This window comes from Brachyistius frenatus, unplaced genomic scaffold (assembly GCF_029030835.1).
Source record: "Brachyistius frenatus isolate BFR_SWC_R1_liver_20210118 unplaced genomic scaffold, ASM2903083v1 Contig_242, whole genome shotgun sequence".
NCBI lineage: Eukaryota > Metazoa > Chordata > Actinopteri > Embiotocidae > Brachyistius > Brachyistius frenatus.
The window spans coordinates 310,641-337,437 of record NW_027210841.1 but is presented as its reverse complement, the minus strand read 5'-3'; the positions used below and the strand labels follow the sequence as shown (position 1 = coordinate 337,437).

At 41.5% G+C, this 26,797-nt stretch overlaps 2 protein-coding genes across 2 annotated transcripts in view; both read left to right on the top strand.

The window, feature by feature from the left end:
• tmeff1a (transmembrane protein with EGF-like and two follistatin-like domains 1a) overlaps positions 1-8,074 on the top strand; it is a 71,423-nt gene extending 63,349 nt beyond the window's left edge. Inside the window, exons 7-10 of the mRNA XM_069720483.1 lie at positions 2,582-2,641; positions 5,440-5,563; positions 6,129-6,290; positions 6,687-8,074. Of these exons, the coding sequence (XP_069576584.1) occupies positions 2,582-2,641; positions 5,440-5,563; positions 6,129-6,290; positions 6,687-6,771 (431 nt within the window). The 3' untranslated portion in view covers positions 6,772-8,074. The remainder of the gene's footprint in view (positions 1-2,581; positions 2,642-5,439; positions 5,564-6,128; positions 6,291-6,686) is intronic.
• A 6,216-nt stretch (positions 8,075-14,290) lies between these two features.
• Positions 14,291-25,903, top strand: cavin4a (caveolae associated protein 4a). Its single transcript, XM_069720485.1, has 2 exons — positions 14,291-14,965; positions 23,691-25,903. Exons 1-2 carry the CDS (start codon positions 14,558-14,560, stop codon positions 24,279-24,281), a joined length of 999 nt encoding a protein of 332 aa, XP_069576586.1. The 5' UTR covers positions 14,291-14,557; the 3' UTR covers positions 24,282-25,903.
• Positions 25,904-26,797: the final 894 nt, after the last annotated feature.

Genomic DNA, 26,797 nt, shown 5'->3' with positions numbered 1-26,797 from the left:
AACAAACCTCCAGTCGTTAAATACGCCGAACAAATTCGCCCACAATTGACCTTAAATGTCTTTTCTTTCTCCACGTAGTTCTGATTCTGGTGAGCTCTAGTTTTGTGGTCCGTCGTCATCATTAAAACAAATTCACCCAGACATGCAGTTCACCATCGGCCCTCGGGGGTTTCCCGGCATTATCGGTTACTCATCACGTTGTCTAATTAAAAAAGAGCTCTGCACTTTTGTTTGTATCCGGTTTCACTTGTTAACAAACCACGACAGCATGTAACACGATAAAAAAAACAAAAACAAAAAACTGCTAGAATAGACTAATTAAATCATAATAGCATTTTTGCTTCAGGGACTTCCGGCTGAGTGCTTTCCGTACTTCAGTACTTTTGGCCGCGTAGCATTAAATTATGTTTATTGTTCATTGTTTATACTTTTCTTACATCATTTCCTAGCGGTTATGCAATCAGTGTTTTCCCTCTCTGTCGAGCTGTGTTTTTCCTGTCTGGCTTTTTCCTCTCGGTCGCAAAGAGATGGGAAGATGTGAAATAAAGTGGGGGAGGATGGAGGGCAAAAGAAAGAGAGACAAAGAGAATGAGAGCGAGAGTTCTGTCAATATTTCCTCAGGAACGATGGAGCATTAAAAATGGATGAGGGTCTTTCACATCCTGCCTCTCTCTATGTGTGTGTGTGTTTGTTTTAAGTCAGGTTTAGATTTGGTTTGATTCCTGGTTCAGAGTTCACAAAGTTCACTTTTATCCAAAGCGACTCACAATAAGTACATTTCAACCATGAGGGTACAAATTCAGAACAACAACAATCAAGGAAGTACAATTTTCTTCAAGAAAGCCAAAGTGCTGTCAGTAAGTGCCATTTTAAGTGCTACTATTCTGAAGAGGTGTGTTTTTAGTTTGCGGTGGAAGATGTACAGAGTTTCCGCTGTCCTGATGTCGGCGGGGAGCTCGTTCCACCATTTAGGATCCAGGACAGAAAACAGTCGTGATTTTGTAGCGTGTTTAGCTCAGTGAGGGAGCAACAAGCCGATTGGCCGATGCAGAGCGGCGTGAGCGGGCCGGGGTGTAAGGTTGGACCATGTCCTGGATGGAGACCGGACCCGATCTGTTCGCAGCGCGGTACGCAAGTACCAATGTTTGGAAACGGATGCGGGGCGGCTACTGGTAACCAGTGAAGGGAGAGGAAGAGGAGGAGGAGGAGGAAGAGGAGGAGGAGGAGCGGAGTAGTGTGAGTGAATTTAGAAGGTTAAAGACCAGTCAAGCTGCTGCATTCTGGATGAGCTGCAGAGGACAAATGTCATGACTTATTAGGTTTATTTTCGAATTAATGACTGGATTATTTTCAAATTGACCTTCAGAAATCTAATAAGAAGAAGTGCCGTGAGCTGAAAACACCGAAATAACTCGTGGTAAAAAATGTACTGACTTTGTATTTCATAAGTCAATTTGAATGGGAGTCTATGGAGCCGGAGGCTTTCTGGAGCCGACCTCTAGTGGCACTCGGTGGTATCGCAGCTGAAGGGCTTTTTCAGCTTCAGCCTCATTTTTCAGACCCGAAAGCTACGTCCACTTTTATATACAGTCGTTTGGGTGCAAACCAACAGGACGGGTCCACAGTCCCCGGCTCCTCCTTCCCGGTGACATCACACCTGATTGGACGATGTGTCCACCGTGGATTTCGGCCATGAATTTATGACGCTGCATGTAATGCAGCCGGACTTTAACAGTCCTCGAAATGCACTTTGTAAACGGGGTCCTCACAATGTCAGTAGAGACGCGTGTGTGTGTGTGTGTGTGTGTGTGTGTGTGTGTGTGTGTGTGTGTGTGTGTGTGTGTGTGTGTGTGTGTGTGTGTGTGTGTGTGTGTGTGTGTGTGCGCGCTGTTTAACATTCTCAGCAGCTCCTCCTGCAGACAGCATGAAGACATGAAGCCTGTCGACAGGAAAATAACCACAACAACACACCGCACCGAACCCTGCCGCTTCTTTGTTTGTTTGTTTGTTTGTTTGTTTTCTTGCCGTCACCCTCAGCTGTCAGACACACACACACACACACACACACACACACACACACACACACACACACACACACACACACACACACACACACACACACACACAGATTTAGCTCAGACTGACCCTTCACCGCCTTCGACTCTGACAAACAGAGCGAGACTCACACAGCGAGTAAACATCTCCGACATCCTCCTCTTCTTTTAGTCTCTCCTGAAGAGTACGCACACACACACACACACACACACACACACACACACACACACACACACACACACACACACACACACAGTCAATAAACAGTTTCGAAAAGACACGATACGACACAGCAGACAGGAAGCCATGCGATCAGGCGATGACAGTTCAAACCGAGGAAATTAAACGGGATCTCAAGCCGATGGCTGAATGTAGAGGTTGAAGTCCGTTCAATATTTTCCACCATGCTGGAAAAAAAACAACAACAAGTCGTTCATGCTTATTTAGAGAAAACTCTGGACTGTAACTGTCTGCATGTAAACTGCCCCCCTCACCTCCCACATCCTTGTTTCTGTTTCCTTCGCAGCTGATAAAGAAAAACTGGGCAAGAAAGACGACAGCAGTCCTTTCAAAGTGAACGTCCTCGGTAAGGGTTCCACTTTTCTTTTTTTGAAAGCTTTATTTTGTGGGTCAGTGCTGACTTCACACTCTCCGCCTCCCGTGGAAAGCAAGCGGTCGCTTAAAAACGGGACGCAACGGGGCTAAAAAGCTCAAGCGAGTTCTGCGTGGTTCATTTTAAACATTGACAGCGAAATTGAAAAAGTAGGAAAATAAAAACCTGCTGATTTACACTTGAAAGTGAAATTTTTTTTTTTTTTTTTCCTCGTGCAAGTCTTCCCCAAATCTCACGGCGATCCGTCGCCAGTTCAGCAGCTCACTCATCAGCCTGATGTTTCAGTCTGCGCCGAACTGAAGGACGTCCATAGATGTAAGCTGAGAAGCGAGGCTATAAGTTCCCTTGTGTTCATTCTTTTTTTTTTTTTCTCGTCTTATATAACCGTCGCTGTAAATCCACTTTCCTGCCTTTCGGTGCGGCCGACGGTAAAAATAAAAACTCGCCGCGACCTATTCGGCGGCCCGTTAACCTGCGTCTGAACCGGCCGAGGAGCAATAACCGCAGGATAAGACCTAATGAAAATCTCTTTAATACACAATAAAGTCCTCACAAGGGGGGAGGAACAAAAAAAAAACCCAAAAAAACCAACAACCTCTGCCGACGCCGCAATAAAGCGAGTACACTTATGCAAAAAAGAACCCAGAGGGTTTTTATTATTGTGCAGCGCGATGATTTAACACCCCCACACCCCACCCCCCCGCCGTCGAGACTCGGACGGACAATAGAAGGAGCAGATTAAACCGTCGCATTGTCAACACGGCGAAGGACATCGCGTTCGGATGAAGTGAGGCGAGAGAGAGGTTCGCATTTTTTCCGTCTTCATTTCCTTCTAGGTTTGACGACGGCGACCTTCGTCGGCTAAACATCCGTCCTTCGAGTAAACGCGTCGTTCGTACTCGGTGACAAATGAATAAACCCGCCGCATTCAGTCCCGTTTCAACCTTCGCCGCACGCTTCAAGGCTCCCAGGGACGGCCGGTCACAAATCTACGGTCGCCTTTCGTAAGTTTTGACAAATGACCAAATAGATGAATGAGCGGTTGCAAAGTTTGTCCCACGTAGGGAAAAAAAACAACCAAAAAGACATGAACGTGTCTCACAGGTTAAGCAGTTCAAGATTTAGTGGGAGATTTTAGGAGTCGGGCCGGTCGTCCCAGAGTTCAGGCGCCCCGGTAGAGAAAGACCCGGTCCTATCCGGGGGGTTTAAATCCGACGCCAGCAGTCGGCGGGATCTTCTCCGAGGACATCGACGGGCCTGTGGTGGTCGTTTTTTTTTTTTTGCTACCGGCGGGACGTGGAAAACGTCGGTTATCTAATCGGTCCAGCCCGTCTCGACTCCCAACCAGCGAGACGGCGACGACCAAACTCCGACCTCGGGGCTTCGGAACCGACGGGCGACGTCGCTGCCGGAGCCTAGACGCGAAGAGCCTTAACAGTCGTCCAAAAAAAAAACCCCAACTTAAAATCAGTCTTTAAACCGGTTTGTTTCGGCTGAAATTCGCCAACTCGTCGCAAATAAAAATCGACCTGGTCACCTTTTGGAAATATTTTTGTACCCCGGCGACAGTCGCAGCGGGCCGTTTGAACGGCCTCGAGGAAACTCGGCAAAAACGTTCGCTTCGACTGAAGGATGAACTCGAATCGATTTTGGGGGTCAAAGGTCATCTAGAATTTGTACAGCTTCTTTTCGGCAACATCTACATTCGAAGCGATGTCTACTGTCCGTCAGCCAAACGTGCGAACGCTTGTAAGGATTCCTTCAAAGTCTTTTACTACATGTATTTTAGTTGTTGTTTTTTTTTACCTCAGGTGGTGTTTGAGGTCTTCTCGGAGACTCCGCGGGTTATAAAAACTCTGCTGAGCTCAGAAAAACCTTTTAAGTAAACCAACGGTTTGATATCTTGAGTTCCTCGTAATAATCTCTTTATGAGGTTTTGACACTTTCAAAGGTTTCATCCAACGAGCACTCGATCCGTTTTTTTTTTTAAGCCTGTAAATCCCGGAAGTGTCACAACTGCAGCCGTAAATGCGACAAACTTTAAACACCCCCTTCCCCCCCCCCCACCACCACCACCCACCTACCCCACCCACACAGGGTTTGTTATCCAGAGCTTTCTTTATGTTAATGTGGATTTGGTACGTTCCATTTTAATGAGCAGTACGGATCGCTTTGTCTTTGACGATAGAGAACAGAGACAGCTCGTGTGTGACTGAAGAATCCTTTTATTTATATCTCATGATTTACAACTGCTCATGCAGCAGTTCGGCCGATAGAGGAGTTTCATTATTTCCCCCCTTGAATCAATATTTCACCGACATTGTCGTGAAAATCATTTTAATCGTTTCACTAAAATTTAGTCGTCAAAATGACAGATTCTCACATCTTTATGGAAAAACCCACTAAATTTTGTTTTTACCTTGTTTTCATTGCGTCGTTGTAACAATCCAACATATCAGATGTTTACCTTTTAATGCATTCAATCTGAGTTTACGATGATTAAAGCTAACGAGACCAAAAGGGCCAGAAACGTTTTTTGTTTACGCGCTAAAAGTGTTTGTAAAATAACTTCCAGATGAAAAGATCAATGCAGTAAACACAATTACACGAGTTTATACATTTAAAAAAAAAAAAAAATCTAATATTTGACGGTTTTTCCATAAATTTACCAATAATGATATAAATCATTAATAGATGTATTTATTTTATTTTTGTATTATCCTCACATCATGTCTTCTATTTTTTTGTCTTTTTTTTTTTTCCCCATTCAGAAACAACAGGTCTGGATCACGGAGACGGTTTCTACGCCGGCATGCCGATCCCCTGCACCGAAAGCTACGCCGGCTTCTGCATTCACGGGAAATGCGAGATCAAATACAACATGGCCACCTGCAGGTTTGTGACTGCCCGAGCTGCGGACGTTAATATTCCTCTCAAAAAACATACTCATTCTCTGTTTTGTTTTTTTGTTTTTAAATGACTCACTCAGTGCTGCTAGAAATGTATGTATAATGGGACCTTTAAGTCCCACATTAAAAGTACTAAAAGTACAGAAGTATTATTGGTTAAATGTATTTCAAGTAATAAAAGTAAAGTAAAGTAAAACATTATGCGGCATGGCTCCTGCGAATGTTTAAATATTAATTGTGTTATATTACTTATATTATTATAATCAGCGAAGGCATGCATTGCATTTTAATGTTGCTCCTAGTGCTGAGGATCTGAGTGCTTTGGGATGTTATAAATTATAAAACTGCCTGATATTAAATAAATATGGTGGACTAGAAGAATTTAGTCAGACAAAATGGAAATAAGTAAAGTACCACAAAACCGGTCACAGCACTTTAACATCAGTTTCCGTCTGCTCGCGTCACTCCAACTCGTACAAAAAGCCAAATATGATTTGTTCATTTTTCAGTTCTCAAGATTTTAAACGTCTTTTGATATATGTGCGACTCAGATGCGACGCAGGCTACAAAGGATCTCAGTGCGACGAGCCTCAGGACTTCAACATCCTCTACGTGGTTCCCAGCGGACAGAAGCTGCACTACGTCCTCATCGCCGCCATCATCGGCGCCGTGCAGATCGCCATCATCGTCGCCGTGGTGATGTGCATCACAAGGTAAGGCGACGTCCATTAAAAAGTATTTCAAAAGTCATTAATTAATGAACAAACAAAGTAAAAAAAATTTTTAGGTACAAGACATCCCTAATTTATACATTAAGACAAATAGAAGACAAAAAGAACACGTATGTGCATATATACATATCGCATTTCTTTCACGGGACTCCAGCTAGCATGTTCAGGTTTCATTTAAAAAAAAAAAAAAAAGGGTTTCACGTCTGATGTTTAGATGCCCAGAAAAACAAAACAAAACAAAACAACAAAAAAAGCGCTGACGCTTCAGAAACCCAATCATAAAGTGCGAGGCTCATGCTGATGTGGACACACCCGCTGACAGAAGAGCTGAATAAATTCCACGAATGTCCCCCTCCCTTCTCTGTCCTGTCTCTTCAGGAAATGTCCAAAAAACAACAGGGCTCGCCGGCAAAAACAAAACCTCGGACACTTTGCCACGGACACTAACTCCCGGATGGTATAGCCGTGTTTGTTGGTGGTTCTTTTTGATAAGTTTTTTCTTACGGCGTGGGGAATACCATTTTTTTAACAGTAGGTGTGGTATTAATTTTCTTTCCCTGGGAAACCATTAGAAGAAGCGTGAGAAGATTTATTTAAGGGGCCTTATTTTCCCTTTTTCTTTTATTTTGGAAGGAATTTTTGCGCGTTTATTTTGCGCAGTCACGATTTCTTTGTCTTTTTTTTTTTTTTTTTTTTTCCAATACCGCAAGACCAAGTGCAAGGAGCCGATTCAACACAACCCGCTGTCACTTTACATCGTCACCACGTCTGCTGTCTTAATTACTTTTAACTGCTTCATTAGAGGTTTTGTTGAATGCTTTACGGTACTTTTGGCAAACTGGCTAACAGAGTAACATCTGCCCCTCTGGAATGTGCTATTTATTGAAAACTATATTTCTTTGCTCCACCTCTGTTTCGTTCTTTACTAATAATGTGCAGCTGATCACCAAATGCAGTTTTTAATGTTTGGGTTTTGTCCTTTTTTTGTGTGTGTGTGTGTTGTGTAGGAGCTGAGAGGGGGCCAGCCAGTGAGATAGATATGTTTACACTTATTCTTTGGTATGAAATTCTGTGTGAAGACTACACCGAGTTTAAACACGCTAATAATTTATTATGATGTTAATTCGTTTTCTTGAAAGTAGTTTTTAACTCAAGGTTTTTATGTTGACTTTGATTCTAAATTCGAGTTCCTGTATATCCGCATGACTTGTGAAAATTGTGTAGTGTGGTGTAGTTTTAAACTTTTTAAAAGGAAACGCTGTCGGCATCGACCGCCTCCTCCATCTTTGTCCGGTGTTGGCAGAGATATGGAAAAAAAAAAAAAAAGTCGGACTGATGAACGGAGGACTTTGAGGAGGAAGGTAGTGTTCAGCACACAAAAAAACAAAAACAAAAACAAACAAAAAAAGGAACGTGTAATCTTCGGAAATCAGCCAACCAGCTTTATCCTCATAAGGAAGAAGAACAATCGTACATGTCAGTGATGGCAGGAAATTTTGACAGAAATGTTTTCGCATCTCCGTTTGTAAATCTGAAGCCAGAAGATTGTAAAAGAAGGGCGTGTAAATGGAAGAAGTCTTGGTTGCTGAGATGGCTGTAATCAAGGCTTTTCTTTGAATGTGAGAAAATTGTTTTGTCTTTCTTTGTTTTGCATTTTCTTCTCAGTGAGACATTCCAAGCACAGAAGATCCCACGACCAAAACCGATGATAATCCCAACGGGCAACACGCCAAACTCACTTTACAGTTCAAAACAAAAACAAAACAAAAACAAACATCTAAAGACGCCGTTTACTTCCGGAGTGAAAACGTGATCAGATACTCGTCTTAAAGATATCAAGTTGTGTGTGATTAACTCAAAAGTCTGTTTTTTTTTTTTTTTTTTTTTACGGTATTAATGTTTTTGAGTCTTAAGGCCAATTCATGGTTTCCACGTCCTGGAGGTCTACAAAAGTCCACGACCAAAACGTCTAAAGTCGGAGACCGTGGAGACTGTCCATCCGTTAAGCAAAGACGAAGTGCATGTGCCAGAAATGGAAACTGAACATTCGTTGGTGACCCGTATGTATGTTATGATGTTTGTACTGTGTTCCACATCCTGCGCGTTAAATCGGTTTCACGTTTTAGTCTTTTGACTTTTTTAACGTTGTTCAGCCAAACTGCGAATATAAACCGCAACAAAAAGCATGCAGGTGTTTGTTTTTTTAGTTCGAGCCCACGGAAACCATGGATTGGCCTTTTGTGTTAAACAGCGACGGCAGACAAATATACTGTATGTTAACTGCCCTGTGATGACGGAAACGCTTTACATTCACAAAAGGAAAAAAAAAACAACAAAAACATTGCAGATTTTTTTTTTTATCTTGAAATTATGACTTGGCAGTTCAAAATAAGATCATTACGAGATTCGGTAAGACATGAAGGTTCAGGTTTTTAAGATTTCTGCAGCATCAACGTAAGACTTTGATAGTTATAGTACGCGGCAAAACGGAACAGTAATTAGCTAATTTCTGAAACTGAATTTTTTTTTTCAAAATGTAAACTAATATAGGCTAGAAAACGGAGCTCATGGTGCAACTCACTTCAAGCTTCTGTACGTCTGATGTTTGTTCTGTTCACACAAGTGTAGACTTAATGTGACATGTTTGAAAATATTGTGTAACTATGTCGAGTCTCTATTTTTTTTTTCTCTTGTGAATGCAATCGATTTAAGACGGTAAAAAAAAAAAAAAAAAAAAAAATTTAAATTAAAAAAATTCAGATTTGGTTCCGCAACAATCGCGATCGATGTCTCGATGGGATCTTTACATCCGGTGAATGAAAATGAATGAGTTCTGTGTTGTCCTCTTGTGTCCCTGACTTCAACTGTAACGCCGCCTGTTACCTTCTGGAAGTCAAGTTATGTGGTCGTGTGTGTTTTATATCAGAATCTCCTAATTTCCCTGCAGCTTGTAAAAAAAACAAAAACGTTTTCACTGATTTGTCTCATTCTTTAACAAAATCCCACTTCAGTGATTCTTAAACCGAAAGCTTTGCTCACTTCTGATCAGATTTTTCACAATTTATTTAATGTACAATTTTAATTTATGGTTTTACAGCAAACAACTCACTGTAATATCAATCAATCACAAAACAAAATACGCCCATAGTGTTGTCAAACAATGATGATGTAACAGGTAACTTGGGTTCATTTTTATTTTCATTAATCTTAAAGCCATATGCTGCATTTGTGATGTTCAGTATTTTGCGAAATAATTTAATTCCTCAGTATGTTTTATATTTTTTTATGTCGAAGCTGATTTCTGTAGTATCTGCTAGATAAAATCAAACTCGCACAGTACTTTCAAGTGGTATTCAAAACTAAAGCTGCTGTGAAAATCTGTTTATGGGAAGACGAACGCAGTTTTTCCCTCCAAACAAAACTGTCGAGTCGGGTATATTCCCAGAAACAAAATGTTGCATGAATTTTTAATTTTTTTTTTAATTTTTAATTTTTTTTTAATCCTTTGATGTCGTAAAGACAGGTGAGCAGTATTTTCTGGATCAGGACTTCCCAATAATTATGCATTCTCTCAACTCCCATGTACTCCAATTAACAACTGATCAAATAATAATAACAAAAAGTTAGATCGCAAGTAGAGAAGATCTTTAACTTAAAAACTGAAGTTAAAGTTGATAAAAAAAAAAAATAAAAAAAAAACACTCATTTGGGGGTATTGAATGGGAAAAGGTAGCTGGCCAGACTGCTAGCCAAATGTTTTTGCTGAACAGCGACACAAGGTGAAAGTCTGGACCAAAATCAAATCGTTTTAGAGTAATGACCGGGATTCAATGATCAGAAATTAATTTTGATTCTGATAAGGAACTAATAAAGACTAATATGCCACAATCCAGCCTTATAAGCTGGTCCGACTCACCGTGGGCCCCCGAAGCTGGCATTAGTGCTGCAAACCGGACCTTCTGGAAAATGATCTGTCCGATATCTGTCCGCCCGGCCACATCCGTAACCAGCTCAACTTAGCTGGCTACCAAGATACTGGCCGTGATTAGTGTATATAATTCGAGCTGAGAGGCGAACGAATTCTCAGCTCAATCGTTTATGAAATTATATTATAGGGATTTTAACCAGTTCAGCTAATGTCTTAACATTTTGCAAAAAAATTTGATAAAATCAAGAGATAAACAGACTGCAAGAGGAGGATGTTAAAATGACTTTTAAACCTCCAGATTGCAATTAACATTGATCGTGTTTTTGGTTTTATCCTTAACAATCAATTATTTATTGCGCATGCCGACCGAAGGCAGTGCGCGATTGACCCGTGGTAAAAAAGGTGAAGTTGGGGAGGAACCACTTGATTGTGACACCAGAGTTCATGAACTGCTGCTTTAGACCCGGAAACCCTTTGAGGTCCGAAACGCAAGTTCAGGGAGGTTTGTCCTTTCTGTATGTTTTTATCATTTGAATTTTTCTGGTCACAGGAGGGTTTTTTTCTGTACTGTCTTAGTCTAAATTTTCAGGTCGTAGTTCAAACCCCCCCACCCCCCTCCCGCTGAGCGACGTGTTTCTACTTGTTGTCAACCATCGCAGCCGTGACTTCTCTAAATGTGACTAGAATGTGTTTGACATGTTAATATTCTGCATGTAGACTCTGAGAGGCTATTTTTGGTCTCTGACTAAATAAAAAAAAAAGAAAATGTTTTTTTTAATGTACACCCACAGTGCTGATGTGTCATTTGATTGAAATGTTCCTTCCCCCCCCCCCCCCCCCGTCTGAGCCTCCTGAATTTTCTCTTTGATTTGTCTTTCTTCTTCTGAAGCTGCTCTCATTTTTACCGCGTATTCCACTCTGTGTGATGAATTAATGATGGTTTTTTGGTGTTTTTTTTGCAGAAATTGTGCGCGAGTGTGTGACTTGAGTGCAGAAACACGAATTATAACGATGACCTCTTATCGGTCGCAGGAGACAAAAGACAGATTTGTTTTTCCTCCACAGAGACATTTTGTCCCAATTCCATACTAAACACTAATATTAGACAGTAAACACCATCTTCTAAAGCTGACATTGTTTATTATGTTAAATGTAGTAGTGATATCGGCCCTTTTAGGGGGAAGCTTGTGTGAGCTGTAAACTTTATGAAGCCTGGCAAAGTGATCTTGAAAAGTTAACAAAAGGTCCCCTAATTTTGAACTTTTCGCAACTTATTGATATGATCAGTTTGTCCTCGTCCCTTCCACACAGTTTTTATGTTAGTGATTTCAGCAAAACTATCCGGGCTTGGCTTCTTTTTCGGTCGGCTTCACATATATGGAGCGATGTCCGAGCTAGCTTCAGTGAGACCTTTAATTTATTGCATTTTATCCTGAAAAAATTCCAACCTGGCATGTACTACAAAATGCCCAAAATTACTCGTTATTAATAATTTCTTTTATTTCACCAAAGTCACTATCCTAAGAGAAGTTCCTTTGCTATTTTTGCCCTTGATTTTCATACCTTTGGTTTTAAGGGTAACTGACCTGGCGTGGTGTTTAATCTTCAGCCTGCACATTGTATAATGTCCAATTTCTCTTGGATTAATGTGTCTGCTAATTTAGTTTCTTCGTTAACCGTCCTTTACTAAAGATAATTTAGCGTGCAGGAGCATATTTCTTTCAGCCCCGCTGTAGAAGCTGTGGAAGTTTGAGGTTTTGAAAACGAGGGACCGACGAGAATGAACGTGGCCCTTCGGCTATCATTATCCGTCGCCACACACCTGTTAGAGGCGGGGCCACATCATTAGTTATCTAATTAAAAACTGTTCATTTTCAGAAGCCGGAGCCGGGAGCAGAGGTCACCGTCTCTCCGTGTGAAAATGAACCACCCACGCTGTGCGTGTCGCACATGTCTGCAGGGGTTGGGGCCTCGGGCAAAGCCTTCCCGGGTAAATATAGAGTTATATGGAGTAGAGGCGGAGGGCGGAGGGGCAGAGCTGGGTGGGTGGAATGGGGGGGGGGCGTATTCAGGGACAGCAGCAGCTGCTGGCTTCAGTCGAACACATTTAAGCAGTCGGCTCCAAACTGCCGCTCTGTAAAAGAACATCCACCGGGATCCGACATTCATTCATTCAAAAAAAAAGCGTCACTGAATGCTGAAATGAATCCAGAGGGAGGGTGAGAACTAAACTGCAAAAATAATGTTATTTAGTCGGGTTTTTTTTTAAATTTGCAGTTACAATGAAGAAAAAAACTTAGCAGGCTTGTTGCTAAACTTAACCGTGAATTAGAATAAAGATTAACAAAAAAAACTCCAACTCTTTTATGTGGGATCTACTTTTTTAACCTTAAACTTTGATGGTAACAGAAGCCGCTGTCCTAAATTTAAGATATCACCTACCTTGTGCACTGATTCTCCCCAAGAGCAATATAATAGTCACTAAACTGTGGCTTAGTTCAGGAAAAGAGAACTACAACAGCTGTTAATGTGCAACATACTGTGTACAAAATTAAAAATGATAACCAGGCGGCATTTTAAATTAAATAATTAGACTTTATCTGCTGCTATGTTTTTCCTAAAATGAGGCCATATCAGTTACATAGATGCTAATTGCAACAAGATATGATGATAAAGTGATTATTAAAAAGGCGACCAATTAAATTAGGCTCGTCAACGGAAACAGAAGATAAGAATGTAAATTAAGACAAAGATGGATGCATGTTAACTTGCCCTCAAATATACAGAAATTAAAGGAAAAGATTGGATGGTGATTACTGTTATTATTTTACAGCTTAAGTGTAGTTCATATCGTTGGCTTGGGGGAAAATAAACATAAACCACCTTCTAAAGCGGTTTAATTCACGCTAATAATGCGAGACGAAATTTCGCATTTTCTTCCTACTTCAACACAGCTATTCAATTATTTACTGTTCTCTGAGGCACTAAAGTGTTCACGAAATATTCAGAACTTTTGTCTTTTACATTCGAATCAATATTTTGAAAGTGAATTAAAGTTATCGGAGCAGCCCTCGACCAATCGGCTTTGACCACCATGTAATCGACGTTTGTGCCGAAACTCCGCCGCCTTTGATGTCACTCCTACTGGTCTGTGATTGGTTCGTTCCTTCGAAGCAGATTAGCAAACCTTAACGTGAACAAGGTTTCCAGACTATAATTAGCAATGACTGAAGCAGGCTAGGAAAACCCCTCTACAGGAAAAAAAAAAAAAGGAAAACTGAAACTATTGCGATACTTTAAGGTTATTTCATGAACAGGTTCGTCTCCATTTGACTGGAACACAATGGAGTCGTTTCGGTACGATTTAAGAGTCACTAAATGAAGATGTACTTATATACGAAGCCCTTTTTTTTTAACACTTTTTTAATAGATGAGGAAGGGAATTCACAGTTTATTTTTCTACGCTTTCAAACAGGTGGACCAGCCTACAAAATCCATTGTACACAGAGTAATGCTCAAACTAAATAAATCAGTGGCTGTTCAGAGGACCGAGAGTTAAAATAGCGCCGGTCCGACACTCCTCACGCTGCAAAACTGTCAGTCATCTCTATAAAGAGCTTCAGATCTCAATCACTAGTCAATGTTTGGACTCTGGCGCCCACGGAGCAACGTAAAAAGGGCAGAGCTGCAAGCGTTTTAATCCCCCGAAAACATTCCAGCGCTGTGTAATCAGACCAGACAACTGTGGCTTCTTTTGCATCTGTCGCCGCGGACCTGCGGAAAACGACTGCCGAGCTGTCGTTGATGTACATGTTTCACAGCTGCGCGCACGAACACTCGGCAAATAACGGGAACAAAATTATGAATCAGCCCGCGTGGGTCCTAACAAAGCGGAGCGGGACTCGGATGGGGATTTCCATCATCCCCTGCTTTGCATCTTCCCAAAATGTCAGAGTGTCGCCTTACAAAGAGTTTTTATTTTTAGCAGGAGGGAGGGTGGAGGGGGGGTTTGGGGGGAATTTTGTGTGAGCACTGCCGCTCCCCTCCGGGTTAATCACCCAACCCACACCCCGATGAGGACTGAATTCATGTTCTCTCCGGGTCCCGAGGCCTTTTTTAAAAAGGGGTAGGTGGAGTTTCCCCTCTCTCCTGTCCCCAGACCTGACTCAGGGTCACAGCGGTCGGGTGTTGCGACTCTCCGGTCTCCCTGCTGGTAACCCCCCACCCCCAACGGTCCTCGTCCCGTTTCCCCCAAAGCGAAACCTCAAATCTTTTAAATCCAAGACCCGAGTCATCCGGAAAAAACAACAACAACACTGCAATGGATCAGCACAAGTATCGCACGGCGGGCGTCCAGGAGAAGCTGGAGATCGTCGGGGTGGAGGACGAGGCCGGGAACCCCATCAGCGCCCTGACCATCCTGTCCCTGCTGGAGCGAGTGGCCGGCATCATCGACAACGTCCAGTCCTGCCAGCAGCGCATGGAGGAGCGTCAGCAGGACCTGGAGAGCAACATCAAGACCATCCAGGGGGACGTCATGAAGCTGGCCAAGGACCACACCGACACCAGCGGCACGGTGGAGAAGCTCCTGCAGAAGACCCGCAAGGTCAGCGCCAACGTCAAGGAGGTCCGGGCGCGCGTGGAGAAGCAGAACGTTCGCGTCAAGAAGGTGGAAACCACGCAGGATGAGCTGCTCACCCGCAACAAGTTCAGAGTCGTCATCTACCAGGTAAGAAGACGATCAAAGTGCCGTTTGGTAAAATGTCAACGCGGTTCACATGTTTTGGGGTTTTGACTTCCTGAATGAGGGTGACGGAACCTTTTTCCCAACCCTGAGATTGGAGACACCGATTTTTTTCAAAATCTTTAGACAACTTAATGTATGATATTTAGACTTAAATCATTTTGAATGATTGTCCAAGTACATCCGTGTCTACGAATCGATGGTTTCAGTCATTCGTCAAGCAAACAATTGTTGGGTTTTGGACTTTACAAGACTTTTATTTATTTATATCTTTTAGAAAATCCCAAGTTTACCCCCAATTAGACCAGTCATAAATATTACATAACTGCCTAATCTCAATTATTTAAGGTGACTTTAAGGATTTTGCATCGTCTGGACAGAAATGTCGTATTTCCATCACTATTTTAAATGTTGGTTTCCACCGTTTGAGGTTTGACTCGTTGTTTTTAATGACGTCACCTTGTTGCACCTCCTTCTTCTGCTGTGGTTTGATGACTCGAGTGGAGAATTTGCGCCACCAACTGTTTGGCTTGAGATGCTCAACTTCTGTAGTCAACTGACCGCATTTCGATGAGCCACTATTTCCGTTAACATCACGGATTCTGTTGCAAACCCAAACGCCACAGCCAATAACTGGCTCTCCTTCTACATAAAGTAAATAATTCAACTGTGATTAGCCTTGTAGAATAATAGTGGCATAAAAGGAACTGGAAAAAGATGACTAATATGGTCATTTGTATGACAATTGTTTGTCAACTAAAGATTAATGATCGTGACAGCCCTACTCACAATAAACTGTTTTTGTTAATTTTTTTATGAGGATTACTGGATAATTTACTATCTAGAATCTCTGGTTGAACTGGTTTAAATATGTGAATCTTGTGACAAAGATTAACGTTAAAAAAGTTGGAAACCACTGGATTAATTGATCAAATTAAATAATAATGCAATTTACGTTCAAATATCAATAACAATGTGTGAAGTTACCGAAAACTTGGGTTCAAATCTTTGTTTTTCATACATTTAGTTTTTGTGTGAGTTTTTCACTCCCAAACTTAAACTTGTCCGACAGAGCACCCAGTATTTGAAACCAAAAGCAAAGGCAAGACCAAAAACATTATTATCTCTTATCGTACCTTTAGGAAAATATTTCATCTTTATCCTTCACAGTTATTTAGGTAATAAAGAAAATTGTCCTTCAAAGCCTTTAACAATAAAAAAAAAAAAACATTAAATTTAGTCAACCAAATGAGGACCTCAAGTCAAACTAGATTCGGGTTCCTGTTTACGAGAAACTGGAGCGTAATGAAATATAAGATGAAGTAGGACAAACTCGGGCTCCGAGCAACAAGTTCATTAAGCCGCGTACGCTCCGAGAGAGCGAGCGGCGATGTGAGGAAATGGAGGGCGTCTGAAGTTCAAACCGTTGAGAGCCCTTGACTCTGCAACACTGGTAATTTACAGGAACGCATCCTCGTTACGTTGAGAGGGCACACTTTCATCCAGAGAGTGGTCGGCCATAATCAGGTCGTCTGAAATGCATGAAAACAAGGTGATTCACCGCCGAGTTTCATGAGTAATCAGAAACGCTTCACCGAACTCGTTAATCTGGAGCCATTTAAGCAATTTTTCCAAACCGCAGCAACATTTGCATTAATACGTATTCCTGGGGAGCTTTCTCTTTTCACCAAGGGTTGAAAGGTATAAAAAAAATACGGGGCTCATCTCCAAGCAGAGACGCGATATGTTAGTTAAGAGCGCGAAGCGAGTAAGATTACTTTGAGGCACTTGTGCTGATTGAGGAGACGGACGTCGTTGAGGAGATGGACAGATTTTGTAATAACGTCCAATTGAAGCTCTGTGGGGATTTCAGCCGGACAGGAAAAAAAAAAGAAAACGTTTTTCTCTGAACTGAAAGGATTTTGAACAGTTGATCAAAGAGAGTCTGTTCATCACCGCAGGCTGTGTGAGTTCAGCTTTAGTCAGACGGGCAGAGAGAGTGGCGTCAAATTTTGAATCTAAATCGGCAGAGTGGAGTCAGGCAGGAAACACCTTTCGCTAAATGGCTCTTTGTTTGCAATTTACTAAGTTTATTTTGGTAAAACTCACTATTATACACATATATCCTCAATCAAAGACCTGTCAAAGTCTCGCCAAATAACTGACCCATGCTGGGTGGTACTTCAGCGTAGAAATACGCTTCGGTAAAATGAAAATATGCTTTTCTGACAGTTTTTCAGTCAGTAAGATTTTAAGATTCATATCAACCTCAATTAGGGAACTGCCTATCATTGGGTGTTATTTGGGTTGGCTCGTTCGATTGGTCTCTTTTTTTTTTTTTTTTTTTAAAGTTTACGAGTCTATGCGGGTCGGGTTCGGGTCAATAGTCACGGCATGTGTCGCTTAGCTTAGCGTAAAGACTGGGGAACAAGAGGAACCTTAATGTGGACGCAATCACTAATGTAAAAAAAAACTTTTTGTATTCTTTGGAAGAGTTGAGCACCGCAACTATTTACTTGGACTGATTGCGTGGTTTGCTTGGTGGTTTACCACCGTGCCTGAACAGAAACCAAAGCCGAATGCATCTGGCAACTTGTGCTAAACCTGTTGATGCTGCCCAGAAGCACTAAGCGGATTAATAAAAGGAATATGTAAAGCGTATTACTCCCCCCATAAAAACACAATTACATTTCTGTTTACAGCGCTTTAATTACCTGCAAGGGACATACACGAGTGTTTGTAGCTTGTTTGTGAACTACAAAATGCCCCTCAGTTATTAGACTTGTTTCGAGGTAACTAGTACTAATTTGCCTTGAGAGTCAAGAGCGGCCTGCAAACTAGATTTCAACGGTCTCCTGCTGAAATTAAAAACCTGCGTTTCCTTGTTCATTATTTTAAGAGGAGGCTGTATTGATTAAATTGAGTGTCTCGAGAGTTCACAAACCTTTTTCAAAGCTTTAGTCGTTGTTTGAGGAATTACAAGACAATATTCAAAATGTTGGCTTATTTCCAAATGGAGGGGTTCAAATTTAAAATGTCATGTTTTGACTTTGTTGTCCTCTTTCATGATGCCAAGGTGGGCTTAAACACAAATTCTTCTAGTTTCAAGCATCTTGAAAAAGATCGTAATTTATTAGTAATATAAAGCCGAATTCGTGGTCTGTTGTATTGGTTTTAAGGTTATATTGTGATTTTGTAAGGACTATATATATATATTTGTTTTTTTTGCTGGTTTTAGGGATCTTTGCTTCACCCATTTTTTTTCTCCAAAAAAACATGAAAATGTTATTTACAGAATATTTTGGATTGTTTTCAGTTTTTGCAGTGCTATTGTACAGATTGCGTCTGCTTCCATCTATTCTACTAAATCGTCTTTTTCTATGTTTTCTGCATATAAAACCTACCTAAAAAAAAAAAACAAGTGCATTAATGCCATTAATTTCTGCCTGTAATGAAAATCTTGACCTTCTCAGTGAAAATGCGGTCATCACATTTATGCAAAGCCTCTTGTAAAACATAAAACCCTGCTGAAATGAAAGACGGTCGGCTGCGCGGAGAAGCTTTCAGCACTCGTTGTGAGATCGGAGCTTCTATCCTCGATAACGTACAAAACTTCAGAATAGTAACTGGAGCTCAATGTGCCGCTAACAGCTGCTGTGGATCCGTGACAGAGGAACCTATTCTGGGATCACAGCATTCTCCCTCGCTGCCAGCAGGGACAGGCCATAAACTGCTGTCAACCTGAATTGAGGGTTTGATGTGGCAGCTTATCACAGGGGTCAATATACAGCGAGAGACGGGGTGTCAATCAACTTGACCCGCTGCTGGTAAAAAAAAATAATCTTTTTTTTTTTTAAAAAGCCAGCTTTAACTGCCATTTGAACGATAGTAGAAGAGGTAAGAAATAATCTGAGATAAGACAAGATGTAGAGAAAAAAAAAATACAGCTGCACTGTACTTACTTTCTTTTTGCTCTATTTTTGGTCTCCACCAACTCCCTGAGACAAACGTCCGTCTCTTCATCTGCAAAATGTTTAACTACGTGATAACTATGTTCTGCTATTTGATTTAGTTATTTATTTGCTTTATCTAGCCAACAGCTTCAACATTTCGAGATGATAATTATGGATGTTTTTTGGGGGGGGTTTTGTGGATGTCGTGGACGCAAACGTCGGTTGCTTCAGAGGGCCGAACCCAATATATACAGAGCCGAGATAATCCTCAGTTTGAATTCAAAACTTAACGTCTGTAAGCATAACGCAGATTGTTCGTGGTACTTGCGGTCTCTCGTGTTGCATTGCTGCGACGCTAACGAATAAAAATAGAGGACACCAGCTAGCCAAATGAAGCTCGTTAGATAATCTTGACATCTGTTCTTGGCGCTTTATAAATTACATGTTGAAGTGTTCGAAGACGTGACATCCCTGAATTTAGACCATAGATTGTATCCAGACCTGAAAAGTGAAACCAACGCGGAAGCACGCAGTACCGCCGAGGGCCACCGGAGGCGTCAGGACTGTAGTTCACAATCCAGTGACATCAGGACAGGAGGGAAACATTTTTCGTAACTGTTTTTATCTCGCATTAGAATAAGTATTAGTGCCAGGCGTACAACAGTTCGCCTTTGTTCTCGACATTTTCACTTTATTCTTGAAATGCAAACTAAAAACAACGTCTTCCTCCCCGATTTGTTTGTTTGTTTGTTTTTGTGCTTAATACTCCGTCATCGGATCCTGACTGCAGGGACCGGCCACCTTTATTCTTTCTTTAGGGACCGTCAACAGGCTCTATTTGCGGAGGCTCCAATTCTGTTCACATGGGGCGGGTAACACTAGAAGTTTAGGTCTGCATTAAAGTAATCAACCTGCTCCTGTCATCGGTCCAAAATTACACAAAGAATCAGAGAAGCCAAAGCTCTGTTGTGTTTCTTGATAGACGACCAGCTGCCCGCCGTTTTAAGAAGGTTTTCGGTTTGATTGTTAAGTTTATTATAAATGATTTCTATTTAAATGCAAATTAGTAAAAATGCATTCCAATTTTACAGTAAGTACACTGTAAGTTTTTTTTAAAGTAATATCAGAAAACATTGTCCCTGACCTAAAGCGGAGTAATATTTCCTTATTATTTTTTTATTTTTATTTTTTTCATGTTTCCAAGTTTTTGTTGTGATTTTGTCAAAAAAAAGATCGCAAGAAGTTATGAGCTCAAAGCTCCTGTTGAGTTTTCGACTGAAAGTCAGACAAAACAAGTCACTCTGTCGGGATGTAATTGTCTAATCAAAGTCTAATAATCATCAGTAATGAAAATAATTGGTACTGATTAACTAAGGGTACTTCAAACCTCAAGGTCAGAAACAATGTCAAATACAATGGATTTATTTTAGTAAAAGTGCAAATTATGTTCAGAGTGCTCACATGATTTTATGCAACACATACCAGTCAATCTAAAGAAGCAACTTTCCATAAAAACTTTAAGCCGAGATTGATTTTGCTCCTGACGACACATAAATCAGACAAGTATATTTTATTCACATTTTTGATTGGCTGCGTCCAGTCTTTGTGCTAAGCTACGCTAACGGAGTCCCGCAGACCCCGGACACGTCCCGGAGACGTCCCGGAGACGTCCCGGACACGGAAGGCAACGATCGATAAACGTTCCCCGTCAAGACCGACTCCCCGTCTACGTTCCCGACAGGTAGACGAGACCGTGCTTTTTTTCCCGCATGGGGTCCAGGGTTAGTCCGAGTCAGATGCCGCCTGCAGAGGAGACAGTCGCGGTGTTGAGTTTCCTCGTGACTGATGTGCTGTCGGGTTATTCTGAGGCCTCCGTTCGTCTCCTAATATAGAGCTTCAGCTGCGGTCGTTTAAACGGGAAGCGGCGAGTGCTTTTGTTGGAGACGGTCGTCGCCGGTGGCTGAATAATGACGGGCCGGACGGTGGGCAGTAATAAGAAAAAGACAGATGGCTTCATATAAATGGTTTTACACCCAGGGCCCTCCGCTCCGCCTCGGCTGTTGTTTATCCGGCGCCGGGGCGTCAGAGGACGATGTGTAATTTCAGAGGATGTGTTGTGGTGATTTTTTTTTGTTTTGTTTTGTTTCTTGGTTTCTTGGTTTTCCATCATTTTGTGGTCATTTTGATGTTTTTATGTGTCTGTGTTTTCAGCACCTGTTTGTATTTGTTTTGAAATATTTTTGCATCTATTTGTTGATGTCCTGTTACGTTTTGAGTCTCTTTCGTGTTGCGTCTGCTTGAAGTCGTTCTGAAGGAGTTTTCTTTGTTTCCATTTAGTGTCTTTTTTGTGGTCGTGCGGAAATTCTTTTATCGTTTTGAGTCGAGTTTTGGTTGTTGCATTTCTTTGTTGTCCTTTTGCTTGACTTTGTTTACGTTGTCTCTGGAATTGTTTTTGTTGCCGTTTGGTGTCATTTTTGTGCCCCTGTTCCAGAGCCCGGTAGACCCCGTTTAGTTATCTTTCCTTTATCGACCGTTAAAAAAAAAAAAGGTTGTGAGATGCTGTGTTTCGAAACTGTGACTGATTCTCTCTTTTTTTTTCTGTGTTAACATAATTACCGTCTGTGATGGCTCTGAACTTCCTGCCGGTCTCTCCCTGTCCTTCCTCCATCGGCACCGAGGTTATTAATACATACTTTGACCCACATTCCCTGCCGGTGTAATTATTGTGTCATTCGGTGTCCGGACGTGCTCCGACGACTCCTCCCTGATTAATGAGTGTGATCGTCACAGGTGGCCGCTGCTTAATTAGGATTAATTGGCTTTCACATCCAAAGTCACCTGTAGGTTGCAGCAGGTGGAGCAGGCCTGGGAGGAGCTTCCAACACGGCTGGTTCGTTTCTGTCGACCATCAGATGCATACGACAGTCCTGCTTCTTTTACATTATCTTTTACATTCGATATTTTGTTTTGTTTTTTGTCAAGAGGAAAAAATTTGATGTGTTAGCAATATTTGTTAAGGGATTAAAAATCACGTAAAAACAGCAACAGCGATGTCAAATCGAGTTCGCTTTTACTCATCCAATATCTCTATCCTCTGCTAGACCAGAATCATCCTTCTTACTGAATAGGAATATTAGAGTCTTTTCTTTACGTTAGAATGAAAATATGTTTGCATTTTCAGCAGTGAAAATGTGTTCTTGTCCAACAACGTAGTCAACCGCATCGTTGCTTAAAGCAACGCCCTTTGATTTGATTGGCAGACGAGAGGCGGTGCAAGTTTCAAACAAGAGAACCAATCAGAAACGAGGCTCAAAATTTAAAGCTGCAAAGGGACTGAATGAATGTTGTATGACACGATTTTTACCGAAAAGAATATATCCGGATGTAACCTCTTTTTTATTATCGACATTTTGTGTAGTAACTGTAATTTAGTTACAGGTTTTATCCTCAATAACTGTAACTGATTACAATAAAAAATAAAAAATCATTTAATTTCCTAACTCCATTACATGCTTCCAAACACACATTTTTGTTGCACTTACATGCATATTTAATTATTACGAGGACAGTAGGATTAAGTCTTTAGTAATCTTGAATACCTGAATTGTAATGACAAAACCAGTCCGACAGGGACCAGCGGTTCGTCATGGCTGAAACCAGATGGTGCTGTTATGACTGGTGGTCTTGGGTTCCTGGTGTTGATCCGGCTTCCCGTCTGAATGAGGTTGAGTTACTGCTCGTGAGTAAAAATAGGAAAAACTTGATCTCATGACGATGCCACTGGTTTCAGAGTCAAATAGGCTGTAGGTCAGAGAATCTCTCAGGAATATCGTATTTTGTATCTGAGCCCGCCGTCGTCTTAATGTGCAGAACGGTGATTTATCCGTAGCGGATGGAAGAGATGGATGGATATCGGTCTCATCAGTGTGTCCAGTGCAGAGAGGCATCTTTTGATTAAGTAACAGTTAAGGTGTAAAACTTTGAAAGAGAAAACCAAATGTATTACGTAAAACGTTTTAGATGAACCGATGCTGAAATTAAAAACCTGGCAGAATTTTAAAGTACACGACCATTTAGGGAAATAATTTGGTCTTCCAGAGTCCAAAATATGACCATTGTGAAAAACAGGTCCAGGATGTGTTTTGCCCAGTTATTAATTTTGTTTTAGTCAAAGTTTTTTCATAGTTTTTCTGGTCAAAAATAATAGTTTTTGTCATGGTTTTCGAAATGTACCCTGCTTACTAGACCGGAAACGGTGGGAAACTACTAGCCTACGACTAATAACCTCTATTAAATGCAAGAAAAAAAAAATTAAAAATTAAAAAAAATACAGCTGCGAAGCTTTCTGGTTTAGCAATTTGAATTAGAGTTTGTTTTTTGTTTTTTTTGGGTAAAGATAAATCCAAGAATGACTCCATTTGCCCCAACTGCAGTGAAACTAATTGGCCAGACGAACCACTGAAACTCTCACTGCTTTGATGAGAAAAGTAGGGACAAAGGTCAGAATGGATCTCGGGTAATCCTTGTCACATTTTACAATCTCAGAATGAACCGTTACCAGCAAATTAAAGGAGCATTAAAGCTCCCAGGAGCTGTGCATTTCTATCCAAATCCCTGGATGATGCTGAACTAAGTGTGTTTTGTCTTTATCACGTTGAAATGACGGCATGTCTTCTGTCTCTGGTCTGGCAACATGTGATCTAAAGCAAATCTTCCCTTTGAGGACAATAAAATATATCTGTGTCTTATCTCTTTAGGGTGAGGCGGAGATCCCGTCAGTGGCCGTCACCAAGTCTCCCAAAGGGACCGGCCTGGAAGGGCTGGAGATCGAGCCTGACTGCTACGATATACCCGCCGACCTCTCTTCCGACGAGGAGTACCTGAGCGTGGAGGAGGCCGACCCCTCGCGAGCCGCTCGCCTCAAGAAGTCCGTCGCGAAGAGCACCGAAACGCTGAAGGCCGCCTTCTCCAAGGAGAAAATGAGCAAAACCAAGGACAGCCTGGGCAGCAAGTTCCACAACCTGGGCGAGAAGGTCATGCCGCCCGAGCGGAGGGAGAAGATGCACCAGGCCGGCGAGCGGCTGAAGCAGTCCGGCGGGCGGCTGAAGGAGAACATCGCCAAGAAAGCTCCGACCAAGGAGACCTTCCGCATCAAGCTGAAGAAGGAGCGGGCCGTCGCCGAGGGCCAGGAGGGCGCCGAGACCGAGTCCGAGCTCCAAACCCAGGGCACGCCCGAGGCGCTGGCGGAGGGTGTCGCTTACACCGAGGTCGCCATGGAAACCAAGAGGGAGGGCCCCGTGGAGGAGGCCGGCGCCACCCGGATATCAGAGGAAGACTACAGGAAGTAGATGAGCCGGAGCTGACACGGAAGAGGAAGGGAGGGACGCTGGAAGAGAAAACTTATCACGGCCGGGAGTTATAGAGAGAAGCTCTGTGATTGGTCGACGCCGATGATGGACATTTGATTTATTTGAATGTATTAAAATGGAAGAAGTTGCTACGGAAACCGGAAAATCATCAGAATATAAACTGGTTAATTATAAAAATCTGCTAATTGAAGACATCGGGTTTGGTCTGTTGTCGTTTGTTGACTAATTCGTGAATTCAGATTGCCGTGTCGATTTAGCGTCAAACGCGCAGGCGGTCGGGGGTTTACATTTGCACAAGAGGGTAAAGAGAACGAAGGCAAGTTAGCTGGTCGATCTTCAAAAGGCGTGATGAATGTAGAAGTTCGTGTATTCGTCTTTTATCTGGAAAGTACATTTGATATTGTACATACTGCCAAACAAAAGCGAGGAGGTGAAAAATGGCCTCAGCTGGTCTCTGAGAAGAGAAACTAACGCGACGTCAACGGCAGACTGGTTTCTGTTTCGGGTTTCGGAGTCGGACAGGAAACCTTGTGGTGCTAGAAAAAGCTTCGGCAGACATTGAAGCCTGACGCTGCGTTCGTGTCGACGCCGCCGCTCAACGTAAACTGGTGCGTTTTCGTTTCCGGCTCTTCGTTGAGCCTTTGTGATGCTTAAGTTAAAAATATTTGAACCAAATACTCTTGTGTTTTTCTGGGAAAAAAAAAATCCTCGGGCACAATTGTTTTCCACATTTTCCCCGATATTAGAAATTGTGCAAAAGATAATTTAAATCACGTTCTGTGGGTTCGATGAAAGCTCCCAAACAATCCAACTTTTGCACACACAAAAAAAAAAAAAAAAAAAAAAATCTTTGTCCAGTTCAGCTTCGAGTTTAATTGAGGAGCACACGCACACATTAACTGGTTGTAAAACGAATTAAAAAAAAAAAAAGAAGAAGAAAAACAACCTTGCATGAACTTGTGCGGCCCCCCTTCGCACTCACGGTGACATTGCACAGACTTTAATTACTCGTCTGAAAGTGAATGTGGTGGATTTACGGCGGCGTGAGCTCTGTGGCGTTTGGTGGCTTCAAAGCTTTTTTTGAACTCTGCTGCATTTTGGCGTATGAATGTTGTATTTTCGGCTGCTTGATATTCACAGTTTCTTTTGAAGTTTTATTCTCCTGGAGTGATTACTGAGGTTCATCGGGATCACAGGGTTTTTAAGTTTCTGCCGCTTCGGTCATCAGATATTCTTTAATATATATACAGTAGAAGCTTTGCATTCGCAGTGCCGTCACTATACATCATGTGCTGACATGATGTATACGATGTGCCTTATTCTGAAAATACACTTCCTGTATATGCTTAACTTCTGTTTCATTTCATACTTATATTTATGTTCCTGTGTTGCTGCTGATGAAGGAATTTAATGCAGCAGGTATATTTGGGTTCATTTCTTGCATTTATTCTTTTTTTCATTTTTGATCACGGCTCAGTTTCGTTTTGTTGCTATTTTTACAATCATCAGTCACAAACGCCTTAAAATGAAAAACAGCTGACTGCTGTTTTTTGGCCTGTACTCATTTATTTTGTACAAATAAAGTTCTCATGAAACCTTCATCCACGGTGAAAATATATTACTTCTGCTGCATAAAAAAAACACTACTGTTCTGTGTTTTTTGTTCTCTTATTATTGTAAATTTAGGCCAGAAAAGCTTAGAAAAAGTTCAAATGTGATTTATAGTTTATTATTAAGTCATTGACACGCGTACGTTAGCCACTGAGACACTGTTGCCTGCTTACTACAAACTCTACTCTGACCAAAAGTAAACTACATAAACTGCTAATTATCGACATCCGTTCTAATTCCACAAGATGTGATTGGTTGATGCCGTTTCCTCATTTAGCTAAAGCTCAAGAAAATCGACCGCCTTCAAAAAAAACCTCCCGAAAAACAACAACAATTAAACAACATTTGAACTCTTATTTTTCCATGTCATTTTCATGTATTTCTTTTCATTTTTTATAAAGTACTCGTTACGAAAACAACGGTACGAAAAAAAAAAAATATTGACGTGTGATGAATTACTCGTACAGCCTGAAGGATTTTTAGAAGAAACTGGAACATTTTCAACTGGTTTTGTTGCTTTTCATAATATCAAGGCACTTTTTTTTGTAAACATTAAAAAAGAAAGTACAAATACAAACCCGTTTCACACTTTACATTCGATGTTACAAATTTCAGTCACATAAAATCACATTCATTTATAGAATGGATTAACAGGGATAAAGTCAGTATTCAGTCCCTGTTCATAAAAATGGACACACCACCAGTTTCTGTAGGTTTATTATAACTTATGTAGCTGCAGTTCTGTATTTAATTTTCACCACATCTGACTCTTTGATCCTCATCACTTTACAGATGGGAGAGTTTTTAAATTATTTTTTTTTATCAGGAACATCTGTTTAACAGCAGCGACAGCCTCAGATCATCTCTCCTCCCTGATCTCATCT